This window comes from Euprymna scolopes, chromosome 41, assembly GCF_053919585.1.
Source record: "Euprymna scolopes isolate OS-2025 chromosome 41, ASM5391958v1, whole genome shotgun sequence".
Lineage (NCBI taxonomy): Eukaryota > Metazoa > Mollusca > Cephalopoda > Sepiida > Sepiolidae > Euprymna > Euprymna scolopes.
Genome location: NC_136522.1, coordinates 7818772 through 7842810, shown reverse-complemented (window position 1 = coordinate 7842810; position 24039 = coordinate 7818772). Strand labels below are relative to the sequence as shown.

The following is a 24039-nucleotide window of genomic DNA, read 5'->3' as shown; positions in this document are numbered from 1 at the left end:
CTTTAATAAAAAAATAACTACATTTGAAAAAGAACCCTAAATATTTATAAAATTTATAAAAATACATAAACTTTTTTATCAGTTGTTTTTCTTTATTTTTTTAATTAATTGTATATCTTTTTAAAGAACTATGTTTAATTAAGTTAATATGTTACACAGACACAGACACAGACACAGACACAGACACAGACACACACACACACACACACACACATATATATATATATATATATATATATATATATATATATATATATATATATATATATATAAAGATATACGATTAAAGAATAAAAAAATAATTGATAAAAAAGTTTACGTATTTTTATATTTTTTATTCTAAGGGGGAGAAAAATAAACATAATTGAAAATTTTATCGATTTTGTGCTTCCGTACCCAAATTAAGAGACGCGGGTGCCAACCTCCGGTCCGTTTAAAAGTTAGTGTCTCCTCTTATGCATCATTTCCGACTAATCTTATCTTATCTAATTATTTACTACTTAAACTTTACTTTCTGACTTAACGAAATGAGCGACACGCACGGACAGAAATATCGGTAACATCCCGTCTATATTTCCGTAAGAAATGAGTGACGCGTTTTCATAGACGGTAAATATGTAATCAATCATTAGTGTATTAACACAGACGTAAATGTCCGTAATGATGGTGGCCGTAACAAAGCTGAGAGGAAGGAGATAACGAAAGGTCATATATACGATATGAAAAAAAAAAGAAAAGAAACTTGAATTTTAAGAAGATACTAGACTACCCGTGACCCGTTGGGTCAGGATGTCATATTAGCTACGGAATTCATGTATGGGCGTGACATTTGTGACGTAAAGAAAATAGCTTTTTTGACATAATAGAAACATATATTAAAAGTATATTAAAATGAAAAACGAATATAGATAGATTTCTATGAGTCCTTCTGTTTATTATAATTGATTATTTTTGAAAAACAAAATTCAGTTACTGAATTATAAGTGGTTGGCCATACTTATAGGTAAATGTGCACTGAACAGATACCATAATAATTATTATAGTTAAATTCAAATTTTGATATATCTGCTTTTTTTTTTACATCGTTCATTTCTGTATTACGTTTAAGTTATTTTAAACCCCACTCTTCCCATGTTAAATAATAATTTCGAAATAATAACGTTAATATTTCAGCGTCCCAATTGTTCTTTTGTTTTTTGTTTATTTTAACCCCCGCTCTTCCCATGTTAAATAATAATTTCGAAATAATAACGTTAATATTTCAGCGTTCCAATTGTTCTTTTGTTTTTTGTTTATTTTAACCCCCGCTCTTCCCATGTTAAATAATAATTTCGAAATAATAACGTTAATATTTCAGCGTCCCAATTGTTCTTTTTTTTGTTTTTTTTCGCGTTTAAATTATCCAAATAAACAATTTTTAATACTGTCTGCTTATTTTCTTTTTTACATCGTTCATTTTTGTATTACGTTTAAGTTATTTTAAACCTCACTCTTCCCATGTTAAATAATAATTTCGAAATAATAACGTGAATATTCCAGTGCGCAGGTCATGCGCGCATGCGCAACCGGATGTCGTAAACCGGAAAGTGGGTTACATACATCGTTACAAGATCATTTGAGTTTTATAATTATATAGATTCACCATTCAAATAATTTTAGGAACAACCGGCTGATGAAAAAAATATATTTTCAAAAACTATTTGGCGAATATACCCGGTGAACCAAGTGCAAGAGAAATACAAACAATTGCACTTAAAGGAACGGTTAGAATCATAAAAAGATCTCTCGGTTGGAGTGACTGAAATAGTGGGTGAACGTCTGGCATCCGGCAGAATGCCCCATCTCCAGCAAAAAAAAACACTGGTCGACGATGGACGTCGAGATAGAGTGAAACACTATGATGATGATAACTCATTATTAAATTATAATTAATAATTAATCGATTATAACTAGAAGAAAAACCTAAGTTCATGATGATGCTTGTAAATTTTATGATTTTAAGTGTAAATGGATGTAGACAGAGAGATATCATATGGTCTCAACGTAACGCACACACTGTCTCTCTCTTTCTCTCTCTCTCTCTCTCTCTCTCTCTCTCTCTTTGAACCATGTGATGTCACTTCAATTTATCAATTACAATATTCTAGTAATCATGACTTCGAGCTTTTTTTTTTTTTACACAGTGATCACCACTTATCAAGGCCCGGAAGCCACTCAGGGATAAGGGTTATTGCAAGTACATTACGTTAGTGTGAAGATTTGATGAATTGTTTACTTAAGGGGGCGGTTCATTAGGAATTTGTTAACGTTGGACTTGAAGACATCCAAGTTGTAGTCAGGTGGGAAGCAGGCAGACGGAACAGAGTTCCACAGGCGTGTAGTTCTAAGAAAGAAGCTTTGTTCATGGAATCCACGTTTTGATTTAGGCACAGATATAGAGTGGGGGAAATTTTTCACAGTGGATTCAGCTAGACGGGTGTTTCTCGTGAAAGATTGGCGAGGGGGGACCAGAGATTGGAGTTCAGACGAGCACCTGCCATGGAAATAACGATAAAACAAGGATAGGCTCGCAACGTCTCTCCTGTGGGAGAGAGGTTGCAGGGTAGAGAAAAGGGCATCCTCCACTAAGCCACGAAGTCTATTTTGTACTCTGTCAAGGCAGGATAGGCTGTTTTTCAGGTTTGTTTAACTAACCAAATTGATGTAAAAAAAAAACACAAACAAAAAAACAGGCTCCTTCAGTCTTTGACAGACTATGGACACTCACATGAATTTTTTGTGGCAGGTGGTACGCAATCTTCAATCACACCTCTCCTGAGTCGACATTGTTTAATACCAGTCGAAGTGTAGTCTATGTACAAGACGACTGGAAACAAATGCTGAGATAAGCGAAGGGCACATAAAGCGGTTGGAATTCAAAAATTAGTCACCCATCTGGTACTGACCAGGCTCAATGTTGCTTAACTTCGATGATCTGACGAGAACCGATTATGCCGTATATAACCAATTCATGTTCTTTGAGTTTATTCGCCCAATATTCAACGAGATAACCAATCATATTTATTCAAAAATATACAGATTTATTGTGATGAAATGATCGGCGCTTCTTTTGTTTAAGCTGAAATTACACACACTTGAAATCTTGTACCTGACTTTTACATCATTGGGAGACAATACAATCGCGTTATCGCAATAAATGTCGCTACGGCAGCCACTGGAAAGTTTGTCGTCAATCAATTATGATCCCAGCTGAGTTTGACAAATGTTTTTGGAATTGCGACTCGAAAGACTGCCGAAAGGTCAAAAAGATAAACCCAATGACACCGACGTCGTCGAAACTTGTCATACTTCATACAAAACAATAATATATATATATATATATATATATATATATATATATATATATATATATGTATATATATATGTATATATATATATGTATATATATATGTATATATATATATATGTATATATATATATATATATTATATATAAAATAAAAGGCTTCCTTCAGTCTTGACAGACTATGGATACCCACTGTAAGGGTGCCTGCACGTGAAATTTGTGTGGCAAGTGTTGCGCAATCATCAACCACGCCTCTCCTGAGTCAACATTGTTGCATACCAGTGGCAAGTTGAGGTACAAGACGACTGGAAACAATGCCGAGATAAGCGGAGAGCACATACAGCGCCTAGAATTCCCAATATATATATATATATATATATATATATATATATATATATATATATAAGTGTGGATTTTATTTTACCACGTAAAACGTCAGAATTATCTTTTGCCGAGGAAATTCTTACAGAACTATTCAGTTCAAAAGTCTCTTTATTCCATAAGCGTTGGTCATGTCTGAATTTGCAGAAAATTGACGAAGATAATTTCGCAAAGTACTTAGCCATGGTAAATAAACATTACAACGAATTCAAACTTGCAGACCTTAGTGCAGACAATTTTAAATGTTTAGTATTTGCGCCAGGACTGATTTCTGATCGGGATGCAGAAATCAGAAGACGTGTCCTAACAAATTTAAAAAATGAACCAAACCTAACCCTACAAGAGTTAACGGAAGACTGCCAGAAAATAGAAAGTTTTAAAAAGATTCGATTGGTATCGAAGCTGAAGACCCGCAGATAAAAAAGCAGACAGGCAATTAAAAAAAAACATGTAAAAATTAAACACACGTCAGCAAAAAAAAGGGCACACATATCGACACATAGCTAAAAAAGAATTTGAAGAAAGAAAAATCCCGTCTCCATGTAATTGATGTGGTAATTTGCATTGGGTTAAATACTGTCCATATTTATCAAGAAAATGTTTGCGGTCTCTAGCAAACTATTCAGCCAATTTTGGGTCTAAACATTTGGAATTTTATATAAAGGTTATTTAGATAGGTAGCAACATTTTAATCAGTTTTTGGACGAAAATTTGGCTGCCAAAGTTGAAGGAGTGGATCTTTGTAGCCTCTACTAAACTCCTCCGCGAATTTTGGGTGTAAACACTTGAAACTTTAGATGTAGGTTACCTGGACACGAGTCAAACTTTTTAATATATATATATATATATATATATATATATATATATGTATATATGGGTAGCTTTTTTGTTTATATCTGTTAGAAGCGCTGAGTGAAATTTGAAGAATAAAATACGTATAAATACGTTTGAAGCCAAAAACTGCAACGCGTTTTTTTTTTATAAAATAAACGAGTGTTTATTTTTTAAGAAATATATTTCGGAGTAAGACTCCTTTGTCAATCTATTTTTTTCTCTTTTTCTTCGACATGATGTAGAGTGGAAGATAGTTCGATGAAGAGTCCATGTGATGTTGTTTACCGCGGGGTTTTTATGAAGCCGGATAGGTGACGCGTGGTCACGCATTTTGAAAATCTGGGTAGTTTCCACTCTTCATCATGTCGAAGAAAAAAATTAAAAAAAGATTGGCAAAACCGGGTTGAACTGCTAGTAAATAAATAAATTGCTTTTCTTTTTTTTTTTTCAAAGCAAACTCTTAAGGATGATCTTGTGTAAAATCACTAAAAACCACTCTGACGTTTTTGGAAGCATTTTTTATCAAAGACGCCGACTATCCTGGCAGGTTGTTTGTTTTTCCTGGACTGTCACCTGTCGGGTTAGGGTTAGGGTTAGTCACAATTAGTATAAAGCAAAAGCATATTCTCAGTATCACAAACAAATGTGTGTATAGAATCAATGCACCCCCAACAATACCCTCTCTTATCACCACCACCACCACCACCACCACCACCATCATCATCTTCACTATTATAACCATCATCATCATCATCATCATCATCATCATCATCATCATCATCATCGTTACTGTCATCATCATCATCATCATCATCATCATCATCATCATCATCATCACTATTATCATCACCATCACCACCATCATTACTGTCGTCGTCGTCGTCATCATCATCATCATCATCATCATCATCATCATCATCATCATCACCATCGTTACTATCGTTGTCATCATCATCATCATCATCATCATTGTTACATCCAACGACATTGTCACGCACCTAAAGAAAGGCGAAGGTTACATCAAGACGAGAACAGAAGTCTGACTAATTTAAATTTTAAATGCTCATCTAGAAAAATTCAGAAACATAATAGCTTAATAGTAGAGGTTTAACCCGTTAACAACGGAAAAAGTTATAGGCCGTTGACTTTGAATGAATGTTTTATGCCAAATTGAAGGTTGAATATGGTCAAATTTGTGCTCGCTTTTGTATTAAATACTAATCTCTTTCAAATTTCTTACTGTATATGGAACAGATGCCATATCCTTCTCCTAACAAAAGCCATACAAAAATTGCAGTCAGATCGGGTCAGTAGTTTCTGAGAAAAAGTAGAACGTATAACAAAATTAAGAGAAATATGATCTAGAAGTTGTTGTAGAACTTAAATACTAATCCCTATTTATTCCTATTAATTCATAACTGCAGAGTGAACAGATACCTTAATACTTAGTTCGCAGCACCTTATAAAAATCCATACAAAATTTCAGCCAGATCAGCCCAGTTATTTCCAAGAAAAAATGAAATAAAAATACTAATCCATATTGATCCCTGTGCATCGAATGGATATTATAATACTTTGTTCGCTGCATCCAGTCGTAGCAAAGGTCCATACAAAATTTCAGCCAGATCGACTCAGTAGTTTCCAAGAAAATGTGGAACGGACAAACAGACTAAGAGAAGTATTATATAGAAGTATTTGAATAAAATTTTGTATGAATTTTTGTCATTTTTTTCATTTAATAATCTCCAACTTCAAGAAAAAATGAAAATAAACTTTTTTTTCTTTTTCCAGTGAACATTTATGGCCACGGTTTCATTTCTGGAAGTGAAGCCAATTCTGTCGGAAACAAAGATCTTATCCAACTTTTTAAGCGCGTAAGTAAAATGATATACGTTATATAAAGGGAAGTTGTCTGTGTGTTTGTATGTTTGCATATCCAGCTAAAAGTTCCAAACAACTAATCAAAGACCAACAAAGTTTATATGTTCGCGATTGACGTTGCCCCGCATGTATAAGTAAAATAATATATCTATAAAGAAATGCTCAAATGTATGAAACATCGAATATTCATCCATTTATGATGCTGCATAAGATGTGAGTATTTCTTTATTCAATCACGTGACACCAACTCTCTAAACAGCTGAGTAAAATAACACTATCCCTGTTTCAGAAGAGTTTTTTGAAATGAGGATTACATTGTGCAACAAATTTCATGTTCCTATGTCTAATAACACTGTGCAACAAATATCATGTTCTTATGTCTAATGACACTATGCAACAAATTTCATGTTCCTATGTCTAATAACACTGTGCAACAAATATCATGTTCCTATGTCTAATGACACTATGCAACAAATTTCATGTTCCTATGTCTAATGACACTATGCAGCAAATATCATGTTCCTATGTCTAATGACACTATGCAACAAATATCATGTTCCTATGTCTAATGACACTATGCAACAAATTTCATGTTCCTATGTCTAATGACACTATGCAGCAAATATCATGTTCCTATGTCTAATGACACTATGCAACAAATTTCATGTTCCTATGTCTAATTACACTGCGCAACAAATTTCATGTTCCTATGTCTAATGACACTATGTAACAAATTTCATGTTCCTATGTCTAATTACACTGCGCAACAAATATCATGTTCCTATGTCTAATGACACTATGCAACAAATTTCATGTTCCTATGTCTAATTACACTGCGCAACAAATTTCATGTTCCTATGTCTAATGACACTATGCAACAAATTTCATGTTCCTATGTCTAATTACACTGCGCAACAAATTTCATGTTCCTATGTCTAATGACACTATGCAACAAATTTCATGTTATAGAAAAAGTCCATGCCACAGAAGGTCTGTTTCATTGTGATAAAAATATCCTGATACTAAATATGACTTTTATTTCTCTAGATTAAGCACCGTTTTCATGTATCATATTTTATTATTATTATTTATGAATGAAAAAAACAAAAACAAAAAAAACAAACAAACAGAATTGTCAAATTAAACAACATTTATCCTCTTAACCCTCTTGGTGTTGAGTGTCATCCTCCCTTTTTATATTCCAGCAGTAGTCTCCCAAAATGCCAGGGTTCCATTTTTCATTTAAAACGTTTCTCCATCACTGAAATATCCTGATGGAATCCCCTGCCATGTTCTTCACTCATATCACTAAGATTCTCAGCAAACTTCTCGAAAGTGACAATTTTGAAAAAAAAAAAAAACCCAAAAAAACAAACAAACAAACAACAACAACAACAACAACAACAACAACAACAACAACAACAACAACAACAACAACAACAACAACAACCCTAAAAACTGTACCTAATTTGACAAAACGACGGTCAGAAATGGATTTTCCATGTCCTTGTGCATGTACAAATGATCACAGATGTCTTATACTCTTCGAGTGTTGCACAGTGTTACTGATGACAAACGGCAGAAGACCAAATCCAAATCAAACAAAAGCAATTAAAAATATATCAGCTTAACTAGTTATTATAATAGATAGATTCGAAGCACGCACGTATTAAAAGTTCCATCAAATCATTTTCTTAAAGAAGACGCGGAATTTAATTGGTGAGATTAATGTCGAAAGACGTTTACAAAATTAACAACTCTGATCACCTTAGAATTAACATTAACACGTGTTAATCCGAAGAAACAAATGTATGTCACGAGCGACGCGAGTAATTATGACTTAGGGGCTGGGTTATTGATAATTATGGTGGCCTTCTGTCTCTTCAGACAATGGCGTTCTGTATCTAGTCTGGTGCACTGCAGCGTCTGCTGTATCCATAAAGTCAAAACTGGAATCGGTTCTCTGTATGCAGGCCTGGGCAGGTGATGAGGAGACCTAGGTTTGCCTGGTTATCAGGGTCCCCTCTCGGTGTTGCGGACAAAGTCCAAAGGAAAGGCAAGTCAATGCAGTCGGAGCCAGTGCAGCTGCAGGATTTGCTGGAAAGGTGCTGCAGTGTTTTACTATCTGTCTATCTATATGTCCAGTTACAAAGCCCCCCCCCCCCTCTCGGCGTTACAGACAAAGTTTGATGGGAGGGCAAGCCAATATGGTCGGAGCCAGCGCAGCTGAAAGAGTTGCTGGTAAAGTGCTGCAGTGTTTTACTATCTGCCTATATGTCCAGTTACAAAGTCCCCCCCCCTCTCGCCGTTACAGGCAAAGTTCGATGGAAAGGTATTGCTGTGCTCTATTATCGGGACTCCAAACTAGATTGTTGTCATGGTCTACTCTCTTATCCTTTGCCTTTCCCAAGGCATACACAAAGAAGTGGCGCTATTTGTTTGGAATTGGTTCATGATGATGATAATGTACACGCAAATGAATTTGTACATATATATATAAAAAAAACCCAAAAAAAACCCGGCACTCTTGCTTAATTTGACCCGGATTCTCGAAAATTCCCGTCAAGCATGGATCGGGCGAGACCGACAATCATCAGTTTCAGCCGAACGTTGTAACAGACGCAGAGTAATTTCAAAACAAACAAATAAGAAAAAAATACAAATAGAAATAATAAAAAAAATAACAAAAACCTAATTTAAAATTTATTTTATTTATTTATTTATTTATTTATTGCAAAATATTTATCAACAACATTTTTTTTCTTTTTTTCTTCAAGAAAAAAATGAATGTTTTACTTTTTTGAAACCGTAAATTGCTAGGTGTAAGTACAAGTTTTTTTTTTTTAAAGACATTTCTTTTTTTTTTTTGGAGGGGGTTCCACAGCAATTTTTATATTTTTTTAAAGAAAATATGTAAATCTCGTATGTTTACGAAAAGCGTAAATTACAGGAAAAAAATTATTTTTTTTCAAGAAAACCTAATATTTTTATTTTTTTTACGGCTGTTCATTGCCAGCGGAAGAACTTTCTAGAGATGAGGGTATTTCCTTAGGAATCTTTACTTCGGTCGACTGTTGAACAGGCCATCGATGGCAAAGAAGGAGGAGATCGGGTAGAAGAAATGGAAGGAGTAAATAAATAAAAAAAAAAGTCGATTTAGCGTTTCAACATTTGAACAACGTTCGGCTAAAATCGATGATTGCCGATCTTGCCTGATCCATGCTTGACGGGAATTCCCAAGAATCCGGGTCAAATTATGCAAGAGTACCTAAAAAAACAAACAAACAAACAAACAAAAAAATACAGGTGTAGCGAGAAACTATCCTCGCCATCTTTAGTGAAAAGTTCAAACAGAGAGTTCGTTTAATAAAGCTGTGCTATTTTACAAAAAAAAAAAAAAAAAAAATTGAAATTTTAAGCCAGTTCATAATGTGTCAATAACAGTGCTTCCAAAAGAATTAAAAAATTTGCAGATTTAGAAAGAAAGCCATTCTTCTTTCAAACTTCTCGGCATAACATTCACAGACAATATGAACTGGATCAAATACATTGAGGACATTGCAAAGGCTGCTGCAAGAAAGGTGGGTTCCCTCTATCGCGTTAGAAATCTACTCACATCTGAGAGTTCCCTGCACCTCTACAGATCCACTATTCGCCCATGCATGGAGTATTGTTGCCACATCTGAGCTTGTGCATCAACCACTTGTCCCCCTCCTCTTGGATAGGTTCTAAAAAAGGAGTCTTCAATCTAATACGTCCCACATTGTCAACTAAGCTCCAACCCCTGTCCCATCGTCGCAATGTTGCATCACTGTGCCTGTTTTACAAATATTTTAATGGAATGTGTTCTGATGAACTCGTTGCATTTGTGCCCCTTCAACGTACATATCCCTGAAAAACTTGTTTAGCAACAAAATCAAATGCCTTCACTGTTGAGGTCCGTAAATGTCAAAAAGCTTTCTAGTCTAATAGCTACTTTCCCCGAACAGCTAGACTTTGGAATTCCCTTCATGCTACCTGCTTCTCTGGCTGTACAGATCCTCAGAAGTTTAATCTTTCCTAAGCATGGTGCGAAATAGTTGCCTCTTGTAAATCTTTCCCAAGCATGGTGCGAAATAGTTGCCTCTTGTAAATCTTTCCCAAGCATGGTGCGAAATAGTTGCCTCTTGTAAATCTTTCCCTAGCATGGTGCGAAATAGTTGCCTCGTGTAAATCTTTCCCAAGCATGGTGCGAAATAGTTGCCTCTTGTAAATCTTTCCCAAGCATGGTGCGAAATAGTTGCCTCTTGTAAATCTTTCCCAAGCATGGTGCGAAATAGTTGCCTCTTGTAAATCTTTCCCAAGCATGGTGCGAAATAGTTGCCTCTTGTAAATCTTTCCCAAGCATGGTGCGAAATAGTTGCCTCTAACGTCCAAGTGGCAATATGCCTTGTTAGGGGCGAACGTGAGGAAAACAAATGTCTTTCGATCGTATTCGCGGTAAAAAAAAAAAAAAGAATCCATAAGTTCATATATAAAAAGCAATTAATTCTATAAACGGACCAATGTCTGTTGCGAACAATATTCGGTTCCATAAATATAAAGTACTGTTACCACATCTGGGCAACAGCTGCTAAGAGTACTTATCCTGCATTGACAGAGTTCAAAATAAACTTCGTAGCCTAGTAAAGGATGCACTTTTCTCTTCCCTGCAACCTCTTTCCCACAGAAGAGACGTTGCGGGCCTATCTCTGCTCTATCATTATTTTCATGGTAAGCGCTCGTCTGAGCTCAAATCTATGATCCCCCTCCTTGCCAAACTTTCACGAAAAACACCCGTCTAGTTGAAAAGACTATTAATAATTTTCCTCCACTTTTTACCTGTGCCTAAACCTAAACGTAGATACCATGAACAAAGCTTCTTTCTTAGAACTGTACGCCTGCGGAACTCTCTTCCGTTTCCCTTCTTCCCAGCTGACTACAATATGGTTGTCTTCAAATCCAACGTAAATAAGTTCTAGATGAGCCGTCTCCTTAAGCAATCCAATTGATTAAATTTCCACTACTAATGATTACTACGATATTGTCCCAGAATTAATTCCTAGTTTAGTCACGTAAATTCTTTCGAGTTGAGAACAAACGACGTCGAAGTTGTATTCGGGTTTCTACCGCGAGGAAACGTCCGTTTGTTCTGAAAGTTGAGAAAAAAAAACACAAACAAACAAAAAAGGTCGGAACTTTTCTTAACTCTCAGCATTGTACTAGACTGCAGCCTAGTATTGAACCTCTATGATGCCATCAATTGAGATGGGAAAGAAGTGAATTTAAAGTCCATATGTCAAATTAAGGGACATATACAAAAGATTAGTCATATAGTGTTCAACAGCAGAGGCTGGAACATCACTTTATGCATAGCAGGCTCACAGCAGGCCATTTCTTGTTGAAGGAGGTGATAATATTTTCTATTTTAAATCACAGACATACAGCATGCACGCATACACACACCTATATATGTAGAGATATTCATCCACAGACACGTGTTTCGTCATCCTTATGACCCATCAGTTTGGCTTCTTTTTAGAATCAAATACGGTATTATCACGCTGACTCATTAGTCCTCGTTAGATCACTGAAGGTAAGCAACGTTGAGCCTTGTCAGTACCAGGTGGGTGACCAATTAGTAATACCAGGTGCTGTATGTAGGAGGACTGTGACACTTCCCGGCAAGAACTACAAAAGCCTAACACAATTATCTCTACTGACCGAGATATACCAGAGACTTGAGACCTCGTGTGAATTCAATAATTCCATGAAGCGTCCTCCTCCGGAGGAAGACGATTCAACCCACCTATGATGAGTGGCGCTTCGGTTTGGGTTTTTTTTATTGATGCAAAATTGATAATTCTGTTGATGCTAATTTTTAAAACGCAGTATTTAAATATTTAGAATATAAAATTCAATTTCTTTTAATTTTATTTAGGATGTGCCCGAACGTGCAGTTCAATCCAGTATATACGGTATGTAACATTTTTGTTAAAATTTTATTTCGTGTTTAGTTCCAGGTTTGGCACTAAACTAAGTGTTATGGTGTCAAATGGTAATAAAAACGAAAGGAACGCAGCACTCTTAGAAACAAACATGTATTCACATATATTACAGGCAAGGCGGGTTGAGCAATACCATTCCTCAACTGTTGGACGTTTGCACACGATCTGCTTAGCCACGTCCCAATCTCTGACTGCCGGGCACTGGTACTCGTTACCGGAAGTTATGTCACCAGAGGAAGTGACGTCATGAGTCCATTAATCCCATGAAGAGACGTCTCCAACTATAAGTCGGACAATATTGGGCAAGATGTTTGTGATACCAACCAGAAAAATTTAAATTAATTAATCTTATTTTATTATTTTTTTTTAATTCTGTGTTTTTTTTTAAACTTAAAATACAGGGTTTCTGTATTTTTAAAATTGTTTCACCTTACTGTATATACCAGGAGTTGCTTGGTCGAAATATTTCCGGGCGAAGGGTTTAGTCACATACTATCAGGTTGACAAAAAAGTTCTTGCGGTTTTTCATTTTTAAATTAAGATGAAAATATCTCGGTTTAAACAAAAGTTTTTGGATCAAAATAAGCCCCATCAAAACCAACACATTTTTGCCAACGCAGGACAAGTGTATTTATACCAGTAACGTAAAAAAAAAAACTTGTGTTCTGCTGGTGCTGACGTTGCTAAAGGTGTTTTTGATATCGCATAGGTTTTTGAAGCATTTCTCATGTAGAAAATTGTTGAGATGCTTGAAAAAATGACAGTCAGTAAGTGAGAGGTCTGGAGAGTATGGCGTATGAGGCAGAGTTTTGTAGCCCGATTTGTTCAATTTCTGCAGTGCTGATTTAGAAACGTGCGGTCGGGCATTGTTTCACCTTACTGTATATACCAGGAGTTGCTTGGTCGAAACATTTCCGGGCGAAGGGTTTAGTCACATACTATCTCACGTAGAAAATTGTTGTGATGCTTGAAAAAATAGTAGTCGGTAAGTAAGAGGTCTGGAGAGTATGGTGTATGAGGCATAGTTTTGTAGCCCAATTCGTTCAATTTCTGCAGTGTTGATTTAGAAACGTGCAGTCGGGCATTGTAATGGAGAAGGATTGAGCCTTTTTCGTCGACTAATGCTATGTGTTGTTATCGAAGTTTCTGATGCATTTCATCCGTTTGTTGACCGTACTTTCACGCCGTAGTAGTTTCTTTTTTTTTTTTTTTTTTTATTACATTTTCACCCCAAACAAGGCAAATTGCCACTTTGGTGTAGGGGGCTACTATCAGGGGAAACAACTACTGGGGTACTATGTAGGGATTTGGGCAGCAAGGTGTCGGTTCACGTTACACTTGAACTTCTGCACGTCAGTACTGTTGGGGAAGCAGGGACCTGGAATGGAATTCCAGAGTCTTGCGGTTCTGGGGAAGAAACTATTGGAGTAAAAAGATCTTTTACATCTAGGGATCTCTACAGTGTGGGGGTGGGATCTAGTAGCCTGTCGGGTTTGTCGAGGGTGCTCGCGTCGTGGGGGCACAAGTAATTGCAGTTCGTCAGAGCATTCACCACTAAAATACTTGTAGAAAAGGCAGAGGGATGCAACATTTCGTCGATGGGACAGAGGCTGAAGCTTAGATGCCAGTTCAGGGCCTATCAGGTTTGCGACTCTCTTTTGAACCTTGTCAAGGAGCGAGAGACTAGTAGCAGATGCACCAGCCCAGATGTGGCAGCAATACTCCATACATGGGCGAATGGTAGCCTTATAGAGGTACAGGATACTTTCGGGTGTTAGTAGTTTTCTAGCACGGTAGAGAGAGCCTACCTTTCTTGCAGCGGCCCTGGCAATGCCTTCAATGCAATTGTTCCAACTCATGTTTCCTGTGAACGTTAGGCTAAGGAGTTTGAAAGACGGACTCTCAGATAAAGAGTCGTTGGCCATTGCTATGGGTGGTAGAGAGGGTTTCTTGTAATTATTGAATGAAACTAGTTTAGTCTTGGCAGCATTGAACGCGACCAACCACTTTTGTCCCCATTCCACTACAGATTGGAGGTCTTCCTCTAGTGTTTCTGCCATTTCTTTAGAAATGTGTTCATTCGTCTTCCTGTCGTGTCTGCCATAGAGTGTAGTGTCATCAGCATATATACCCATCTCAGAGGCAATGTTATCGGGGAGGTCATTTATGAATATCAGGAACAATAGAGGTCCAAGGATAGAACCCTGGGGCACTCCCGCATTTATATCATATTGTATCATATTGTATTGACTGCATCAATGGATATGACAGGTCGCAGACCACCAAACAGTCAGCATGGCCTTCTTTTGGTGAAACTCTAGCTTCGGCAAGTGTCGTGGAGCTTCGTTGGTGTCCAACTACTGAGCTGAGCGTCGCCAGTTGTTGCAAAGGACATACTTTTAATTGCAAGTCACAACATAGTCGAGAAACGGATCGTTCTTGTTGCGTAAAAGAAGAGAAGGTGACACTTCATAACGGGGTATCTTTTGGTTGTCGTTCAATTCGTGAGGCAACCATTTATCAAGTTTTTTTTAATTCGTTTTTCCAATTTTTTTTAAGTGGTTGGAAATCGTTGTATATGTTACATTTACTTCAGAAGCAAGTTCTTAAACAGTTTTGTCTGGATTGGCTTCGACTAAGGCTCTTAATTGATCGTTGTCAATATCCGATGGCCGACCACTATGCACATCATCTTCGAGACTCTAGTCTCCACCACGAAATTTCTTAACCCTCCATTGTGCTGTGCATGTCGTTTTTTTTTTCTAGGGCGACAATTTTATCGTTCCACCCTTTAAGGTATCGTTTCTTATGACTTTTTTATTTAAACTGGAGCATGAAATACAACGACGCATAATAACTGAACATAATATATTTATTCTAACACCAATATAAATTAGCTTTATGTTTTGGTATTTCTGGTTCCAAAATTAAGAAGTGTTAATCGAATGTTCTTGGTGAATATAATATGTGTTCTTCTGGTTTCAACTCGAGAAAGATCATAGCAACAAGCCAACACACGCGTGGCTCGAAATCCAAACAATGTGACCAGCCCCGACAATCGTCAAAGACACGGATTCACTCTTCTACTTCTTGACTCGAGCTGCGTTTATACAGCCTGTAATTCCCCTCATTTGCATTTGCGCGGCGTGATTTCATGAGACTTTACTAGGTGGCAGTTCATAAAGCTACGGGCGCCATCTTTGATCTCTCTACCGCCCAACCCCGCCTGATGCACACATGGGTAAGACTTCTGTTTTTCTTTCTCTTAACTTAAAACAACAGAATCAATCCTCTATAGATTATTATTAAAAGAGAAAATAATCTTTTATGTGCGCGTGAGTCTTGAAATTGTATATAAATGACTGCCAAAGTCTTGGTTATATTTACAGCAGCTTTATTTACCGATGTTTCCCCATTGTAAAGCTGCATGCTGTTCTTAGAATTTTACTATCGATATTTTCCGATAGTCTTCCCTGTTCGACGCCATTACGGTCAGTGGACCGTCTCTCTCGTTCTGACTGCCGACTGTCGACTCTCAACTCTGATGGCCAATTCTTGACTCATTTTTACGTGTCTCTCAAATAAACACCCCCTCCCCACATGACCATCGTCTGATGTTTGTCACGTAGTCATCCCCGTGTTTATGTTCCCGTATCAAATTCTTTTTTCTAGGTTAAAATTGTAAATAATTTAAACTTTAAATATTAATTTCGCTTTGATAACATTATTTCTGTTATCCAAACAATCTTTTCTTCGTTATCGAAGTATTTCTTACCTAAACTCTGACAAGCAGCCATGTAGAAGGCGAACCGGTATTTTCCAGGAGCTAATAACAGAACAGTAGCTGTATGCAAATGATCGAGCCATGTGCGAAGTGGCGTCACAGCATCGAAAAATATTTTTTATATTTTAATAAAATTTGCTCTAATTTTGTACTTCGTCTCATCTGAAGGTCGCCTTATACGCCAAAATATATGGTAATTGAACAAAAAATATGAATAAATACAGTGTGTCCCAAAATATTTATAGAATAAAGTGTAGCAATGGGTTTCAGCTGAAGATGTTTACATAAATTAGCTAGGTTAAATATAAACAAAATAACGTTGGCCAGGCAGACGTGGAAAAGTCACACGTTAGGGATACGTGTGCTTTTTGAATGATAACGTAACGAACCTGAGGTCAGGACGTCGGGAAGATATCAACCTCTACCATCCTGTACGATGCATTATATTAGTTAATAAACGTAATATAATTGTAAATTATTGAAAATTCCTTCTAAATTGTCATTATTCTTTTATATGCTAACTTGTCCACGGTGTTTCCCACAAACCGCATTGATATAGCCTTCAAACACAACTCCTTCATTAAATAAATGTTTATTTATTGCGTTTATGTTACATACGATTTTGCGGTAATTGAAACTGATTTGTACTTAATGGCTGCCCTTTCTTTCAGCTCCACTTGACAAGCTCCTCCGTGGTTACGCAAATCCAACCGTGATAGAAGAATGGAAAACTTTTGGCATGCCCATACATAATATTGTAAGTATCTAATGTTAACAGCTGTTTCAAGTCGATGTTTATTCTTAGTCATACAATCATATATGTATGGCATGATCACGTTGACACACCGGTTCTTGTTAGATCACAGAAGTTAAGCAACGTTGAGACTGGTCAGTACCAGATGGATGACCAATTTGGGAATTCCATGCACTATATGTGTTATATTGTTGTATCTAATGTTGCTGTCTATTTGTGATATATTCATATCTAATTGTTCATATGCTTGTGTGTGTGTGTGTGTGCGTGTGTGTGTGTGTGTGTGTGTGTGTGTGTGTGTGTGTGGTACATGTATTTTGGACATACCTTAACTTCATGCGTCATTGATCTTGCCCACCTGGAATTCATCTCGTTCTTGGAGGGGAGACTGCGAACCTTTTTTGGACGAATATTCATACATAAGAAAACCTTTTTATGTAGATTCGCTAACCTTTCTTTCTATAGAGAACACACAAAAATCATTGTTGTATGATGAGGTATTAAAAGGGGGTCCGTTGTGTAATGTGTACCATAGCACCATATGTCGATATGTGTACTTGGGACGAAGGGTTCATCCTGATGTGTGTATACGTGTCACTAAATATCTATTGTTGGTTCTTCACTATTTGAACCATAATGCGTCGTTGATCTTGTCGACCTGGAATTTATCTTGTTCTTGGAGGGGAGGCTGGAACCTGTTTGGACGAATATTCATTCACTTCCAAGAACGATGGTTGGTTTTATACTTTTTTATTCACATTCCAAGTGTCAATCGCAGAAGAATGGAAAGTGAATATCTTTGCTTGCTTGGTTCTTATTTTCACACAAGTCAGCGCCCCCCCAGTGAAGGGGAGGGGATGACCTGTTAAGCCGTCTGTTCTTCTCTACGTCCAAACCCAAACTCACTGACTTCAGCCAACCTGATCACCTCTCACACGCAGATCCGATCAGCTGACACTCACTTCCGGTAAAACGTGTCTAAAATATGATTTAACATATTTTTTTTCTTATTTTCGATCTATTTGCTAACATAAGTAGGAGAAAGTCATACCTCCCTGCAAGAGTTGTAAAAGCCTATGTCGCCAATTACCCTAACAGGGATATACATACGACCGGGGACCGCTTGTGAATTAAATACTCCCATGGAACTTCCTCCTTTGGAAGAAGCCAGTTAAATGCGCCTAGTGTTAGTACCGTATTTCCAATCATATATTGTCCAAACGGTGGTTACGTCGGGGAGTCTGTTTATATTGCATGTCAATGTTCACTTTTATAGCGTATCAGCCCTATTGAGATGTTTTTAAAACAAGGCAGAACATGCTTTTTATATCATCTTTGGTATCTCTTGGCACAGTTCTCCAGTGGTTTGTGTCCCGACGTCGGCACACCTGGGAAGAAATCTCTCTCATGCATAGAAACAGACACCCAGGCTTGGCTTCATAATGAGTGCTACGACTTTGTACCATTCTCTCACTGTCCCCCACCCCACCTTCTCCCCCGACCTGAAGTCGATGGACTACTTCATTCAGTCATACGTCGAGAATATCACCAACATGACCTTCCACAACACCAAAGCCAACCTGATCAACGCCATCGGCTGAGTATTCGCCGAGCTCCTGCTGGCACTTGTGGAAAAGGCATGCTCCCAGTTCAGAACCCATATCGAGGCGGTGATTGAAGCTGAAGGCGGCTACATTGAATAGATGTCAGCTCTAATACATAATCAAGTTACCTGAATTGATTTTTTTTAAATAAAACTTATAACATAAAGCTGTAGTGTTGTTGTCTTTAGGGGGACAATTTTGCTCTATTTCAATAAATAGTCGACTGTTCAATGTTTACACTTTGATGGTTGATCTTTGCAGTCAACTTAGAGAGTTTTCTAATTAATTCAATGTTGAGTATATTTCTCTCTCTATTTTATTTATAAAACAAGTCAGTCATTTTTTGTTACTAGTTTCTTCGTAAAGTCATATTAGCAAGCAGTTTGAAAACCTAAATTAACCGAAACGAAATTGCTCCAGTCAAGAAAGTTTTTAAAAAATCTAGTAGAATTATTTAAAACATATTTTCGCATCCTCCAATTCTTACATAAGTTAGCAACACTTCCTGCTGAACGCAGTGGTCCGAACGTGGTGCCACGGGCTCTTCTCACGAGACGTCTTTGCTGGGCTGGTCACGCCCTCCACTGTCAATAGCGTAATCTCATCAGAGAATCCATTCATTCGGTACCTTCTCGGGGCTAAAAATGTAGCCAGAACGTTTTTTTGTATACAGGAATCACCACTTATCAAGGCTCGGAGGCCACTCGAGGATAAGAGTTAATGGATATACATTAGTCAATGTGATTATAGAGTAGTAAACATAAGTAGTTAGGATTTTGTAAATTGGATTATTCATCAAGAACCTGTTTACATTAGACTTGAAGACAATCAGATTGTAGTCAGCTGGAAAGCAAGCAAACGGAAGAGAGTTCCACAGGTGTGCAGTTCTAAGAAAGAAGCTTTGTTCGTGGAATCTACATAAAGGTTTAGGCGCAGATAAAGAGTGTGGGACATTATTGATAGTGGTTTTGGCTAGACGGATGTTTTTTTGTAAAAGTTTGACGAGGGGGTACCACTTGCTATGAAAATAACGATAAAGCAGAGACAGGCTCGCAATGTCTCTTCTGTAGGAATGAGGTTGCAGGGAAGAGAAAAGGGCCCCCCCCACTAAGCTACGAATTTATTTTGAACTCTGTCAAGGCAGGCTAAGCTGCTTCTAGCAGCTTCAGCCTAGATGAGGCAACAGTACTCCATCTTTGGCCGTACCTGGCTTTTATATAGGTAGCTCAGGAAGCAAGATACCAAACTCATTCTGGGTCCGACAATTTATAGTGTTCGCAACTGGAACTGTGACTAGCTGTTAATAGTGTCAGCTCTCATGCGAGATGCAGTGAGTTCGTTGGAAGGAGCCGGTTTAACTGATCTGGGGTAAATGTGGTCCCAAGAAAAATACAACAAAAAAGTAACAAATTTGTAAAATAATTTTTTGATTTTGCATTTTTTTTTTAAATCATTCGATGCTCAAGTTTTAAAAAAAATTGTATCCTTTAGTCCTCACATTTCATGTAATGTTTTTTCTGACAAAGGGGGAAGATTTGCTATTTTCTGGGTCGGAATATATCCATTTCACACATATTGTTGTCTGCTTTTTCCCATTAAAATAGTACTTTTAGCTTCTTACACCAAGTGGCTTCATATATTGTCTGGAGCAATTTCCATAACTTTTTTTTTTTAAATATAGAAAGAAAAACCCCTAGAATATTTGCATGTGTATGCAATAAGGTAAAGATCCAGAATACCAACTCGTAAACAAAAAATAACAAATAATTTATAGCAAAAACAATAGAATTAAATTATCTACCGACCTATATACTTTTAACGTGTGGAAACTAAGACTTTTATTTTCAGCATTTTTTTAAAAAAAAAAAAATTGTCTCATCAATATACGATAATCAAAATACGACCGAAATGATTGCTTAAGTTCAGTTAAATTCATACTGAAAAACAAGTAAAAATACTTACCTACCACTAACCCTAAGTACGAATGGAAATCTCCCTCCCTCCAATCACAAGACATCAGCTTTTTTAAAAATCCCATTAAAAATGCATTTAATTGCATAATTTATAATTCCCAACCCAGAAGCTTGAATAGCAATTCTCTTTTCTTTTGCCTTACCGTGATCTCACTTCGCCCACGGCTCGGCATTTGCATACAGCCACTATACGCGCGTATACGCTCTAGAGAGAGAGAAAGGGAAGGAGGGAGGGAGAGAGAGAGAGAGAGAGAGAGAGAGAAAGAAAGAAAGAAAGAAATATAGAAAGACAGCAAAGAGAAAGTTATTTCTGAGCAGGGGTAATCGTAAAAAAGAGAAATATATATATATATATATATATATATATATATATATATATATATATATATAGTAAGTTATAAAATATATATGGCAATTAAGCTACACTCAATATTCCGCGTTTCATCCACTCTAGGACTCTTCAGGCTTATGCGCCTAAGCCTGAAGAGTCCTAGAGTGGATGAAACGCGGAATATTCAGTGTAGCTTAATCGCCATATATATTTTATAACTTACTAACTAGCTCTACCTACGTATTGAGAACTTTTGAAGTAAATACTTAAAGTTTACGCATAAACTTATACTTTCATACATTAATTTTATGTGAGTAAATGAAGTAGTTATGTATATATATATATATATATATATATATATATATATATATATATATATAGCTTTAAGTAAAAGAGAAAAGAGAAAGATCAATGCCACAAAATTACGCTAGACGCAGCATCCCCACCATGCTACCTAGCACCTTCCCTACTCTCCCGATGAGAAGCGTTAGGCTTCGAAATGCCCTGGCATAAAGAGTCCTATCTATCCCCCAAATTTTGCCTGTATTCCATTATTCAATAAATGATCGATTCTATATCTACCTATATATAGTTTTGTGTCTTCATTTCATTCTCGTGTTGTCCTATTATATATATATATATATATATATATATATATATATATATATATATATATATATATATATATATATAAAATATTACTGTTATTATTATTATTAATTATTTTTTATCGTGTTTCTTTGGATTTGACACACACACACACACATATATTCGGTTTTATGTGTATTCCATTTCACTGTATGTTTATATATAAAGTTTTTTTTTATCGCTATTCGAAGTGTGAATATATTTTTAGGCACTACACACACACACACACACACACACACACACATATATATATATATATATATATTACAATAGAAAAATGCGAGCATGAAATGTAATATGTTTAAGCTTAAACATAGAAAAGTAAAGGACTAGTTGTTAAAACTGGAAAAGAAAAGGACAAGATATTCTAGTAAAAAATATTATAAATTTATAACTTAAAATATTGCAACATTAAGAATTGATTATATAATGTTACAAATTGAATTTTTAAAAATTCTTAATGCTGCAATATTTTAAGTTGTAAATTTATTATATTTTTTACTAGAATATCTTGTCCTTTTCTTTTCCAGTTTTAAGAACGAGTCTTTTACTTTTCCATATTCAAGCTTAACCACATTACTTTTCATACTCGCATTTTTCTATTGTAATCCATGATTTTTCCAGGCTTCCAATAAATTCACTTGTTCTTTGTTTAATTTCAGTCTTATCCTTTGCCTCCATAAACACATATAAAATAAAGTTATCTTTATTTTAACGTTGAATTTTTATGACTGGTTTCCATAGCAACCACGTCGCTCCAGCGACTACTGTTGCTACTAATTCGAAAAGAGAAGTAACAAGTAAAACAGAGAGAATGTTAGCCTAAAGTGGAGATAATTGAGGGGATTTTATTGAAAGCAGACGAGTGCCGTACATTGTTGAGCCGTGTGCGAGATAACAAGATTTCATAATTTTCCAAAAATAAATCCAACGATTTTAAAATAAAATAAGATAAATAGATAAATAATTAAAAAAAAATGCAAGAATCTTATTCACAAATGTTCAACTCGATCACCATTATTGTACAGAGGAGGATGATACCACGCATCAAGGAGTTTGCAAACGTCACGAAACAGGTTTTTACAGTACAGTATTTTAGACATCACGCACTCCCGGGCAACACCGAATCATGACAGCTAGTTAATTGTACGTAAGATGGGAGATGACAGTGGTTCAGTGGTTACTGACACGGACTGACAACCTGGATGTCCCAAGTTCGAATACGGTTCATTCCGCAAAATTCACTTTTACTGTAGATGTTGGCAACCTTCACGTGGTCTCAAGTACCGATGTATTTCTGGGGGGAATTCTCACTAGAAAAATTTCGTAGAAACCAATGGCCAACAACAGGATTTTCGGATTTATACGATAGCTCCACTCATAAAAAGGCACTTATTTTAGACGTTATGTCTCAAATATGAAATCTATGTGTGTGTGTGTGTGTGTTTTATCACTACGTCGCCTTAAATGATAATAATTTTTTTTTCCAGTTACAAAAAATAGCAAGCTATTATGATAAAAACAAACATGGCAGTCTGTCAGAAATGCTAGAAGGGCTCTTGTGTCAATTAAGAGAATTGCAGTATTTTGGCGGCAAATCAACCAAAACTCTCGAGTAAGTTGCATTTTTCACTTTTTATTGTATTTTTTTTTGTTAAAAATTAACATAAAACAAAAACAAAAACATTTACAATTAAAAAATTAACATAAAAAACAAAAAACATTTACAATTAAAAAATTAGCATAAAAAAACAAAAATAAAAAACATTTACAATTGAAAAATTAACATAAAAAAACAAAAACAAAAAAACATTTACAATTGAAAAATTAACAAATATTTTTTCTTTTAACTAACGGAGAACAGATTTTTTTTCTTTTCATCCTTGACTCGTATTTTTGAAAAATATTTTCCATGAGTCTGAAAAAACTTATTTTTTTTACAAAGATTCTTTAACGAAAGGAAAAAGAAAACAAAAGAAAACAGCTAGAAACATTTGTCATGCCTTAATTTCTTGTGCCTTAAGTTGTCGTACCTAAATACCACGTGAATAGAGAATCATCGGATACAATTTGCTTTCCTTAAATTGTTGTGCCTGGATTTGCCGTGCCTAAATATTACAAGAATAGAGAATCATTGGAATCTATTAATTAATTTGTCGTACCTAAATATCACAAGAATAGAAAAAGGTTCAATCAATTTGTCGTGCATTGGTTTATCGTGCTTTAATTTGCCGTGCCTAAATATCGCAAGAATAGAAAAAGGTTCAATCAATTTGTCGTGCATTGGTTTATCGTGCTTTAATTTGCCGTGCCTAAATATCGCAAGAATAGAAAAAGGTTCAATCAATTTGTCGTGCATTGGTTTATCGTGCTTTAATTTGCCGTGCCTAAATATCGCAAGAATAGAAAAAGGTTCAATCAATTTGTCGTGCATTGGTTTATCGTGCTTTAATTTGCCGTGCCTAAATATCGCAAGAA

The 24039-nt window shown here is 36.0% G+C and overlaps 1 protein-coding gene across 1 annotated transcript in view; it reads left to right on the top strand.

Annotated features, from left to right (window-relative positions):
* Window positions 1-24039, top strand: part of LOC145266327 (uncharacterized) — a 231629-nt gene that overhangs the window by 28554 nt on the left and 179036 nt on the right. The window contains exons 2-5 of the mRNA XM_080121913.1: window positions 6352-6434; window positions 12401-12437; window positions 16923-17008; window positions 23052-23176. Coding sequence (XP_079978039.1) covers window positions 6352-6434; window positions 12401-12437; window positions 16923-17008; window positions 23052-23176 — 331 coding nt within the window. The remainder of the gene's footprint in view (window positions 1-6351; window positions 6435-12400; window positions 12438-16922; window positions 17009-23051; window positions 23177-24039) is intronic.